General features: G+C 37.9%; 1 protein-coding gene across 1 annotated transcript; it reads left to right on the top strand.

The window, feature by feature from the left end:
- The first annotated feature begins 490 nt into the window (after nucleotides 1-490).
- Nucleotides 491-12,371, top strand: skor2 (SKI family transcriptional corepressor 2). Its single transcript, XM_015037877.1, has 9 exons — nucleotides 491-1,006; nucleotides 2,978-4,992; nucleotides 5,570-5,633; nucleotides 6,369-6,446; nucleotides 9,663-9,728; nucleotides 9,860-9,958; nucleotides 10,210-10,277; nucleotides 11,168-11,232; nucleotides 12,101-12,371. The coding sequence occupies exons 2-8, from the start codon at nucleotides 3,007-3,009 to the stop codon at nucleotides 11,222-11,224; spliced, it is 2,418 nt and encodes an 805-aa protein (XP_014893363.1). The 5' UTR covers nucleotides 491-1,006; nucleotides 2,978-3,006; the 3' UTR covers nucleotides 11,225-11,232; nucleotides 12,101-12,371.
- Nucleotides 12,372-12,410: the final 39 nt, after the last annotated feature.

Below are 12,410 nucleotides of genomic sequence, written 5' to 3'. Positions count from 1 at the left end.
TATATATATATATATATTATTGAAAATAATTCTATTTGATAATTTAACACATTTCTAATACAGAAATGTAACGCTATGCCATGTGGAATCAGAAAGACTTCTGACTTGTCAGTTATCCAATAGATTGATTCCCTTCACAAGGAGGGTAAGTTTAAAAAAATGGTAAAGATGACTGTTCACAGACAGCTGTATCCTATCATAATAATGGGAAGTTGAGTGGAAGGAAAAGAGTGGTAGAAAAGGGTGCACAATGCATTTTTTAAATGCATACATAGACTAGTAGTCATTATCTTTATATAAAATATATATTCCAACTTATAGTCAACACTGACATACAATTTGATCAGGAATTTTATGCTTCATATAGAGTAAAATTGGAATACTGATTCTTATGCAATGTTGATCACACACACACACACACACACACACACACACACACAAACGCAAGAAAATTGATGAATTCGTGTTTAAGTCTAAGTTTGGTTAGTCTAAAGAGGTTTATTTATAGGGATGAGATTTGCGTTTGCAACATTTTATCGGTTGTTGAGAAACTTTATTTAAGCAGTTTAGTGGGACAGAGCAGCAAAGCGTGTGAAGCGGAGGGTAAGGAAAGTGACTAAAGCTGTCCTGGATGGTGGGCTGAGCCAAGGCTGCACGCCAATCAAGCTCAAGGCAGGTAGAGATAGAGAGCGAGAGAGAGAGAGAGGAAGGCACTCACAGGGAGAGGGAGAGGAGGAGCGCGAGATTAGGACGGCGCATGGCAGCGCTGAAAAGAGGGATAAAGCCTGCGCGAGCGTCGCAGTTTACTCACATCTCACGAGAGGGTTAACGCCACAGTTAAAGGAAAACAAAAATAAAAAAAACTACGGTACTTCCAGCGCGAACTTCCCGGAATTACCTGAGTGAGAAAAAATGAAAATTTTCCTGCTGCGTGGGATAAATCGATCCAATTTGTGACGGGGTAACTTATTCTTGACGCGACTGGGAAACCCCAAAAAAGTCAGAGGTAAGAATTGTTTATTTGTTTACTCCTGCTCTGAAGCTGAAGGCTAAAATATCCCCTAAGATATAGTTCTTGTATCACTTTTCTAAACCACTTTGCAAAATTATTATTATTATTATTATTATTATTATTATTATTATTATTATTATTATTATTATTATTATTATTATTATTATTTGTTAATAATAAAACAGCAGTTTACAGAGATTAGTCCTAGCCTTCCACGCGGGATATGTTTAAAAAGTGAACTAATTGTTCGTCATAATCATTAGTTTGTATTTGTAGTCCGACGTATTGTTAGAAAATAATTACAATATAATAAATAATAATGAAATAGTCTTGTAAAAATAATTTTAAAAAAAGTTATATGTTCTCGTGTCCAAAACTTCCTTGGTAATAGTTTTTTTTTTTTTTTTTTTTTTCTTCTTCTTTCTCCCTGGAGGCCAATGGTCATTCAGTTTAACGAATTAATGATCCAGGTTTTAAATTTAATTCACATAAACAAGGGGCTGTGCTGTCACTTTAAATTTTAAGATATTACGTATCTTTCTTGTTAGTTACCAGCGCTTTGCAGAGTAGGAGGTTTTTTTTTCTTTCGTTCTTTCTTTTTTTGTTTCTATAAAACCAATAGTTTTCGGGCCTGCTAAAGTCACTGCAAGCAAAAATCTTTTTAAGGTGCTGTCTGTTTTAAATTCAAACAACTAAATGAGGATAAAATTTGTTTTGCCAACGAGCGCTTGAAAATTGAGATAGGATTTAAATTCAGACTGAACTAAAACTGAAAACTGCTTTTGGCACATTCGTATCTGCCCTCTAAACATAGCATTAAGCAAATAACACTGAACAGCACGTAGCCTAAATTATGTAAGTAATTAAAAATAAGGATAAAATAACAGAGAAGTTTATCATTGCATGGTGATTATTGGCAAATAAAGTGAGTCTTATTGGAGTAGTCCCTCATTAGAGACGTTCACAGATGATGGACTGAAGAACTTTATGTGTCCGTTTTAACGCAGACATTTTTCTGACCGTTTCGGCATGGTGAGCTTTTACTTTTATTACTGTCATTATCATGCATATTTTTAAAAAGGTGTTTTATTTTTTTTTTAAACCAGCAACAAAAACGGAAGCATTAAACAGGAGGACCAGATATCATGATGCAGAAAAATAAAACTCACTTCATATGTAATCAGTTGTTTAATTTCTGGAAAAAAAACAAACAAACAAAAAAAAACACTGATTGTAAGCTGCTTTAAATTGTATCATTTTGAAGTGTTCTTGAAGCACTGTAGGCATATTTTAGTTTCTATATATTTTTCTGTCATAAAAATTAGTGGAAGAAAAAAAATGAACTATTAAGTTTTCTCACTATATTTTACATAGTAGTATATTTTACATAGAGAATTTATTTTAAAAACGTTTCACATTTATTTAATTAGGTTCTAAATTATTTTTTTAGAAATATGTGTTTTTCTTGTCTTTTTTATTTGTCTTCTCAATCGACAGCTAAAACACACATGAGTAGAACTTCATAAAGTTGTAAAAAAATATTTGTGGATAAAGTAATTAAATTTAAATCCTGAATATGAAGGTTTTGTAAATTAAATGTGTGCATTTAAAAAAAAAAAAAAAAAAAAAAAAAAAACTTTGTTGTGACAATTTTTGGAATCATATGTTGCAGTTCAAAGGAAAATTAAAAGAAATTAACTGGGATTTATTTATTTTTTTACGTCACAAGATTTTCTAAAACATATTTTAAAAAAATATTTTATTTGACATGAGAAATCAGAAACATTAAAATTTTAATGTTATACACTGTCTACATTTTTCTTCTTACCTTTTTTCATGTTAATAAACTCATCAAAACCAGTGTATGCATGGCAACAGTTACACAGTGCACATAAGTTTAACAAGATTATTTATATGTATATAATAACGTGACAATCACATTTCTTTATTTCCCTTTTCCAACAGGTTCAGCTGCAAAAAATTTTATTCCAAGCATGGATAAGGCTCATCTTTCAAGCCCCAATGAAATAATAATGACAAACTCAACAGGCTCTTATCAACAGGAGCCTCTCACTCCACCCAGGCCTGCCCATCTGCACTCCTCATCCTCTTCATTATCCTCCCCTTCCCCTTCATCCTCCTCTCCCCTCAAACCCAACCAGGTGGGTCAGGTCATCTTGTACGGCGTTCCTATTGTGTCACTCGTCATTGACAACAATGAGAGACTTTGTCTGGCGCAGATCTCAAACACTCTTTTGAAGAACTACAGTTACAACGAGATTCATAACCGCCGAGTGGCCCTCGGGATCACCTGTGTCCAGTGCACTCCAGTTCAGCTGGAGATCCTCCGCAGGGCCGGTGCCATGCCCATCTCGTCACGCCGGTGCGGCATGATCACCAAGCGTGAAGCCGAGCGCCTGTGCAAGTCCTTCCTGGGAGAAAACTCGCCCCCTAAACTGCCTGACAACTTTGCCTTCGACGTGACACACGAGTGCGCCTGGGGTTGCCGGGGTAACTTCATACCAGCGCGCTACAACAGCTCCAGGGCCAAATGCATCAAGTGCTCCTTTTGCAACATGTATTTTTCTCCAAACAAGTTCATTTTCCATTCTCACCGCACACCAGACGCCAAGTACACCCAGCCTGATGCTGCCAACTTCAACTCCTGGCGCAGGCACCTCAGACTGACAGACAAACTTCCACCGGATGAGTTGGTTTACGCATGGGAAGACGTCAAAGCCATGTTCAATGGAGGTAGCCGAAAGAGAGCGCTACCATCATCTGTCCAGTGCGCTTCCATGGGTCCCATGAAGAGTCTCCCAGGTTCAGTGGTGCCTCATATGATAGGACCTGACTTGGGTGCACAGAAAAGAGCCCGCTTTGAGGATGAGGATGATCTGGACGGAGGCAGCCTCTCTCCTCGTAAAACACCACGCAACTACCCTGTCATCCCTGTCCCAAGCAAAGGCTTCAGCATGCTGCAGAAGTTCCCCCCTACGTCACTCTTCCCATCCCCTTACCCCTTCCCTGCGTTTGGCCTCTGCCAGCAGAAAAAGGAGGACAGTGACGTTTCAACTGTTCAGAAAGGGCCAGGGCTTTCGGGTCTTTTATGGCCTGGCCGCAAAGACGCTTTCTATCCTCCTTTCTGTATGTTTTGGCCCCCGAGAGCAGCTGGGGGGATTCCAGTCCCTACCTACCTTCAGCCTCAGCCCAGCACCCTTTCCACCCTGACTGAAAACCCATCTCTCAGGCAGGCCTTTTTGGATCTGTCAGACCCTAGTGATGCTGGAGCTGTAAGCAGCAATGGGAATGCTGTCAGTGCAGCTATGGCCCCCAGCAATGGGACCACCACACCAAGATCCGGGTTGTTTGACACCGAGTGCACGACAGCAACCCCAGACCTTCGCCCTGTGACGTCGGAGGGATGGCTGAAACTTCTAGAAAACCCAGCTCTCCAAACAAGGAAGCCCAGCTATGGCTCTGCCTTTCGCCCAGTTGTCAAGGATGCAGAGAGCATCGCCAAGCTCCACGGCAACAGCGGAGGAGTCAACGGAGCTACAGATGAGGACTTTGGAGTCGTGGTTCCCGGATCGGACCGACACCAGCGGCTGTCGCCCACCAGCAGCTGCAGCTATGGCAGTGAAAGCGGAGGTGACGGGGAAGCAGAGGGAGCAGAGAGTGAGGAAGAGGGTGAAGTGGATGTGGAGTCTTCGAAGCAGGAGGACGAGGAGGAGGAGGGGAGTTTCACAAATAGACCGCCACAGACTCAGACCAACCTGTATCTGCCTGTTCTGAGTGACAGTGCTGGAGAGGAACGGGGGAAGGACAGGGGGAGTGGTGCAATGTATCCCAGCACCTCCCCGGGATCCTCCTCGAATCCCATCGTACAGGAGTCGCCCAGCCTACCTGCCTCTCCACACGCCAGCTTGCCTCTCTCCAGCTCCACCCCGCCCCACCGAGAGGACACAGCTTACAAAAACGTAAATATCCCCACAGGCCACTTTAGCTAATTATTATTTAAATGGTGCCGCAGTCAGGCAGTGCTGTGATCTGCATAAGCAGATTGATAGCCTGGTTTCTCCCTGTAGAAATTGAAACAGTCACCCCACTCTGATCTCAGCTAATAGGCCTAGGCGTGGATTGTTGAATGGACGCAGTGTGTTTGTTCTGCCCCCGTCACCCCAACCTGTTAGGGCAGCTCTAATCTTTAACCTTCTGACTCCCACATTAACCAAGGCCCTGACAGGATGAAGGAGAGATAGAGGGAGAGTTGTCAAGACTGGCTAATATTAATTTTGAACCAGCTAACATATTTACTGTAAATATTGCATAGTACAAACATTTCTCAAGAAAAAAAAAGCAAAATCAGCATCATTTAAATTAATGCCAACATTTATTTTAAAGAAAACTGCCTACAAAACAGAAGAAACCTTTACAACTGCAGTAGGCCAAGAAAATTGAATTTATAAATAATAATAATAATAATTATTATTATTAATAATAATTTTTAATCAAAGTGTAGTTCATGTAGTTGAAATTCTTATCTTTTTTTTCCAGGCTCAGAAAAATCGAGATGAAGGACTGCCTGCATATGCAACCAAAGACAATTCAAGCAATTCTGGTGAGTGCAAACATGTTGAATGTTTTTTAAATGTTGTTTTTTTTACAGTTCTAGAAGAAACTTATTAATTGTTGATTAATGTGTTTTAAATGGGTTGGTTATTTGCTTTTCTTCAGGAAAAATGGTGAAATGTCAAGTTCAGCAGTGACAAAAAAGTTAGATCAAAAGTTTCAGAAATTACTAACTATTACATTAGTTGACTTACTGATTGCACTTATATATAAATAATAGATTAATAACGTGATATATGAAAGTAATTTTAAAATCAAATTATATAACTATAAAATCTCTTTGTACAATGATATACATCTCCTCCTCACTCCAGAAGTGACTTCTACTGTGCTGAAGTCATAGGATCCTACAGCCAATCCCTTGAAATGTTTCCCACCTTCATCAGAAAAAAATCCATGCACTGTTTTCAACTAATCCATTCTGATCAGATGCTGGAATCAATTGAATTAATTGCCTTTTGTTTCATTTCTTGTCTGACTCAGTGGTTTTATAGTGTCCATGTGTCCCTGCAAGGCTACCATCCTTGTGAGGTTTCATTTTGTTAAACTCATCTCACAGGATGACCCTTTTTCCTGAGGAAAATGTCCTCTGTGTCTTTTCCCGACACCGAAAACCTCACTCCGTGGGCGCACTTAGTTATCTCCATGTGTCCGGATAACCAGCTCAACCAATGGGCCTTACTGAATCTCCCATTTTCTGTCTTTCTCTCTCATTTTCTCCCAGATGAAAACAAAGAGCAGAGAAGTTTCTTTGTGCCTGAGAGTGAAACCTCAGCACCTGACTACTGGAGAGAGTGCACAGGTATGATCAAACAAGCTAAAGCGATAAAGAGCAGCTGCTGTCAGATTGAAAACAAATGAATAGCATTTTAGTTTAATTCATATTTGGTTCCTTATATTGCACCCTAAATCTGAAATCATCACCCAACCCACGAGGAAACAATGACAAGGTATTTAATGAGGAAATAAAGGTATGCATAAAACTGATAATGCTGATTAAATTTCTCACATGGTAAAACTGGGACTTGATGTTCAAACATTACAGTTTTGTTTGTTTTTTTCTATTCTGTTACGAATGGCACTCAGGATGCTTAACGCAGTGAGGGGAAAGCTCCTCTGTATTCAGATGTGGAGTTAAGGGATTTATATAAATACACACAGAAATGAGAAAACAGCAGAGAGCTGCTCCTGTCGCCGCTCTGCCGCGGCAGCTCTCTGTCGCCTGCAATGTTACTCTTAGGGGGGCTGTTACAGTTCAACAAGAAAACATCAGCTCAGAGATAAGCAGCGCGCCGGCAATCTCCATCCAAGGCCCATATCTTCGCCGGCATAATTGCCTTTTTTCCCCTTTCTCAGCGCAAAACAGCCCTTCCCGTTTGAAAAAGATCACAGCTTATTGCCTTTTTATATCTGTCAGGAAGACATTAAAAGTGCTTTATGACATCTGTGCCAACATTTATATCTACTCTCCCTCCCTCCCCCCTGCACATGCAGACATCGTAATGATCCCCGCGCATAATGTATAATGTATTTCAAAAAATTACACGAAACAAATTAAATGAGACCACCTTTCCCCTGATTGCCAAATGTCTCCCTGGGCGGTGGGAAGCTCTACGTGATTAGAAGGCCTGATTCCTCCGAGTCCCACCATCGCTCTCCCTCCTCCACTGTCTTTACACTCTCCCTCTGTTTCTAGGGAGAAAAAATAATCTAATTTTCCATTTATGTAATGCAAACCGCCTTGGCTTTGACTATTCACGGTTAATTGACTGTCAAACGAGGTTGTTATCCTCGGGCACTGTCTGCAAATTTGCTTGTCAAATGAGACAGAGAGAGGCGAGGAGAGGAGAGAAGAGAAGAGAAGAGGAGAGGAGTGGAGGAGAGCTCTAAATGGGAGAAAGAGGAGGAAACATGGGGAGGCTGAAGGAGCCAGGACTCGAAAGGACTGGAAGAGAATATACATGTTGAGGGGATGGGATTGCTTCATTTAAGCCAGAAAATGCCTCATTGTCACATATGCATACATGCATGACAATATAGACAAATTCAAACAGCATGTGATGGAGTTGCTTAGTACAGAGTCACAAAAAATCATAAAGTAGAGTAGATTCATTTAAAAAAATAATAATAATAATAAGTTTGGTGAACATTCAGTTGAAAATATTTCAGTGTTCTTTGGAGAAGGGGTCAGCAGCACTGTTCTATTTGAAAACTAATTTTTTCCCTTCGTCCCAAAAAATAAAATTCCTGCAGAATCATAGAATCTATCTACATGACCCTTTAACAAAAATACTACAGCTGTAGCTGGTTCTTCTATGGTGCATTTTAGGAACTATACTTTTTAGATTTTTAGAGAAATAAATGTTTACTACAAAAAGGATTGTCCATATTTCTGTAAATATTTAAAAGGCACATTGAATGCAACCCAATGACAACATATTAAACAGCTCAGCAAAATAATTAAAACTGATTTGTATGCTAATAATGCTGTAATATATTTCTTATTAATTTCACGCAGCAGAATTTCTCAGCTCTGTCAAATTTGGCTAAATTTAGAATGCATCAATGTAGAGGGCCGAAAGAGCCATAGGTTGCAGACTCCTGGGATAGAATTATTTGTTGACTATCCTGACATGATGTTACAACAGTTGTCAGCACTTTTGCTGCTATTTCCACACTCTATTCCCATCTCGAAAATTCAGTTTACTCCATGTAAATAAAATTTGAAACAAGAAGAAGACAAAAAGATGAACAAATTAGATTTTTGGCACCCATCATATAGAGCTCACAAATAATTGGAGCAACATAATCACCAGCTGAAAAAAAAATCTGATCTTTAATTGAAGTACATTTATTAAGTGGTGGGAGAAAAAAAAAACTAAATAAAACGTCGCCAGAAACACAAGCAATGGTATTCTTAACAAGCCCCTTATGCAAGGAAAGCTTTTTGAATGATTTTCTTTTACTAAATTTTGGTTTCCACAGGGTTAAAAAATGGGAGGCTTCTTTTAACCAACAAGGAATCATATTTAAATCAAATATGTAGACTGAGCAGGAAAGAGAGGTTCCAAAATAAATACCCAAAATGTGCTACAGCAAAGAATAGAAACCAGTGGGTTGCCAAGTCTTCTTTCTAACTGTTGAGTATGGTAGAAAAACTGTCATCTCCCAATGGCCCTGAGAACCCTCTTACAGTTCATGGTATCATATTATCTCTTTGACGCAGGACTCTGAAGAGTTTTTACAGATTGTAAATGTAAAAGATCCCACTCCCTTTGTATGCACCAACCTTATGTAATGTTATGTCACATCTTGGCAGCAGGAGTAATAAGAAGTTTGCCATTTGTGATCAAGTTAAAATAAATCCATTTTCCCAACATGTATTTTTTTATTTATTTTATTTTATTTTTTACATATTTTGTTTCATGCTAGTGCCTAAAATAAGAATTTAGTTTAAGCGTGTTTATACATCTTTTCCCTGGTTACCAACACTTTGGCACGTGTCTATTTTTTCCCCTTGGTCTTCTTTATATTATTATTATTTTAAACTTACACTGGCACCCAGAGGCCAGAAGATGAACTACAGCACTTTAGAAAACGAGTGAAAAAAATGGCAAGAAGGTCAAAAATACAAAAGACCTTTCATAAGGTATTTTGTCAAATGTTTCATAAGATTGAAACATTTTTGAATCTTCCCAAATATTATCGTCTTATATTGTTAAAAAAAATAGAACTTTCTTGTTTCATGTTCTTCAAAAGCTGTTATGTTGCTGCATCTTCAAGTAAAATTAAATATCAGACTCAACTGGTTTCTCTTCCTTGGACCATCCTTCTCCTTCTCTCTGTAGTGACTGATCTAGTCTAAAATAATGGTCTGTGGATGTTTATCTCAAAATCACCTATACATGTCAATAAAAATGTCCAGTATTTATGAGAATCGTTTCCACAAGTTTTTAATTACTGAAAACTTGGAGTTATGTAACCTGTTTTTTGAATCAATCTTTTTTTTTGTTTTTAGGGGATCAGAGCAGAGGCGCAACCTCTCCTGTCACACTAAAGAAGGATGTTGAGAATATGGAGAAAGGTAGAGGTTCTTTGATTCATAAATCTGTTGGACAACATTTTAGCGATCTAATTACGTAGGCATTCTAATCATTTCTCCCAGTTATCTTAAGAAAAGTTTCATGTCTTCCCACGTTTTTTGTCTTTATGTAGAAGAACTTCAGAAAGTTCTCCTGGAGCAGATTGACTTCAGGAGGAGACTGGAGCAGGAGTTTCATGCCCTAAAAGGAACTTCCCCATTTCCTGTCTTCCGTAAGTCTTTTTATTTTAAATCATTATATTAATCTAAATGTTTATCTAGTTTTCACTCCAAGACTATGTTTTATCATTTGTCTACTTTAGCCCCCTTATAAATGTCTCTTCTACTTTTCTTATTCTTGCTATCATTTTGTTGCACCTTTTAAAATTCCATATTTATACATCATCTGATACAACCTAATTTCATTTGTTGCAATGAAGTAATTTTCTGCAAAATGATAAATGTTTTACACCAACTTTTTCAGATAATTTTCAAGATCAGATGAAACGAGAGCTCGCCTACAGAGAAGAAATGGTCCAACAGTTACAGATGGTGAGAATCCGTAACTCCCCGGTACATTACATGCTGATGCATTAGATACTGAACACTAATAAGGAACAGACTTTGAATGGCTAATAAATCAATGAGTTAAAAACACACTGAATACTTTTAAAAATATTAAGACGAATTTCCAGGAAAGCTTCAGTACACTCTAGTACAGAAGGGAAATCTAAAGTCATGGTGAAACCGAATCAGAAATCAAATTATAATAAACCAGGACTCAAATCAACACTAGTTTTGTTGTTTATTTGTCCAGCAAAAGACAAAACCAATCACGCAGTTCGTCTTTCATGGGTGAGAAGTTCCTCTGCAGTCGTCTGATTGTTTCCGTTGACATCAATCACAGGAGCAGCTGGCAGATCGGCTGACAGATGCTGTTTGTCTTTTGTTTTCTGACACACGACTCAACTGTGTTCGCTCGTACGCCTGTGACGGCAAACCGTGCATGCACACCACAGCCCTCACACATGTGCACACACACACACACACACACACACACACACACGAGCAAACTATATCTGTGTGACTATAAAAGCAGAAAACGCAAACACAGACAACAGATTTTATGCTCATTTGCGAGTGCTTGTGTGCGCTAAAGTGCACATATGCACAGTAACTGACAAATGTCTCTAGAAGCAGCAGATGGATCAGTCTGAGAGTAATGACACATTAATTTCACACAGACATTTAAATGAACTTCAGAAATGTATAATTTATGTAGTGTATGTTGAAATTCAAAACCCTTTTACGTTTTACCATTACTTGCCAATTTAAATTTTTTGTCTGTGAAACTAATGTCAGAATGAGATAAAGAATACATTTACAGACATTGTGCCGGGTTTAAATGCATTTTATTAATTGATTCTTTGTTTGTCTTTTAGATTCCCTACACCAACATCATCAGAAAAGAAAAGATCAGCCCTCATCTTGGCAAATAGCTGAAAAGGTATCATTACTGAATTAACTTCATGAATTGGATCAAATGATGAGCATAGACTAACATCCAATTTTTGTTAAACTCAGTCACCAATTATTTATTTGAAAAAGTATTTAAGCCGATTTATCTTTTTCACACAACAGTCCCAGTGTATCTTACTGAAAGTGTTTGTGATGGACAGGCATGGAATATTACAGAATTGTGAAGTTAAAGGAAAATGACAAGTGGTTTTGAAAATGTATTTATAAAATCTTCTGAAAATGTGGCTTCCGTTATAGTTCAGCCCTTCTGATTCCAGTAGTTTGTAGCCTTTTGCTGCAGCTATATTTCCTAGTGTTTTGTGTTAATATCCCTACCAAGTTTGCACAACAATACACTAAAATTCTCAAATGGCTTTTCTGTTTGAATTAGGTTTAAATTCTGACTTGACCATTCTAATTCATAAATGTGATTTCATCTGAACCATTACATTGTAGCATCTACTGTATGTATGACTTGATAGTATTTTGCCACAAACTGTTATTTTTTTCAGTCTTGCCCTGTGTTTACCTTCATCCATGTAAGCCATGGAAACATCTCATAAACTATGCACAAGCAACATAATCAAATATTTCTGAAATCTTATGCTTTTTCTTCCACTTCACAATCATCCCAACATAAAATCCCAACACATCTAAGTTTGAAAAATTAAATGGTTATAAATATTAATGCAATATACTATAAGGTTTTACAATTAGCTTCAAAATGGTGATACATTACTAACACCCAACAAATTAGCCTTTGGTTTTTCCACATCAGCATTTGAAAATATAGAACTAATGTGTAAATTTATATTGAATTTGATAATTAATTAAATTACAAATTGCTTCATTTACAGGGTGAATCATTTCGCTCAACAGGACGGAGCTGCTTGGACTTGTGAAAGTCGCATAATTTTTTTCATAAAAGGCACATACTGTACTGACATAAAAGGAGGTATACTGTAAATGAACAAAACACCAACATTAAGGAATTCCAATGCAATTATATATATATATATATTTACACATTTCTTGGATTTCCAAGGACAGCAACTGTTTGACTCATTCCTTCAATTCTTCTGAACTCATTTGGATGACTTCATGCTGCTTTTGTACCAGCATGTTGGTAAAAGTTTACCAACTGTTTCATCTTCTCTTGGTCAACTT

Source organism: Poecilia latipinna, unplaced genomic scaffold, assembly GCF_001443285.1.
Source record: "Poecilia latipinna isolate Pla-1442-1.1 unplaced genomic scaffold, P_latipinna-1.0 Scaffold422, whole genome shotgun sequence".
Lineage (NCBI taxonomy): Eukaryota > Metazoa > Chordata > Actinopteri > Cyprinodontiformes > Poeciliidae > Poecilia > Poecilia latipinna.
Note: the sequence above shows the minus strand (reverse complement) of the source record. Positions and strands in the feature narration are given on the sequence as shown.

Excerpts from the sequence above, each read along its gene's own strand:
- skor2 (XM_015037877.1), top strand. The coding sequence starts at position 3,007 with ATGGATAAGGCTCATCTTTCAAGCCCCAATGAAATAATAATGACAAAC. Across the intron at positions 4,993-5,569 it reads AGGACACAGCTTACAAAAAC|GCTCAGAAAAATCGAGATGA; the intron begins GTAAATATCCCC and ends TTTTTTTTCCAG. Across the intron at positions 6,447-9,662 it reads CTACTGGAGAGAGTGCACAG|GGGATCAGAGCAGAGGCGCA; the intron begins GTATGATCAAAC and ends TTTTGTTTTTAG.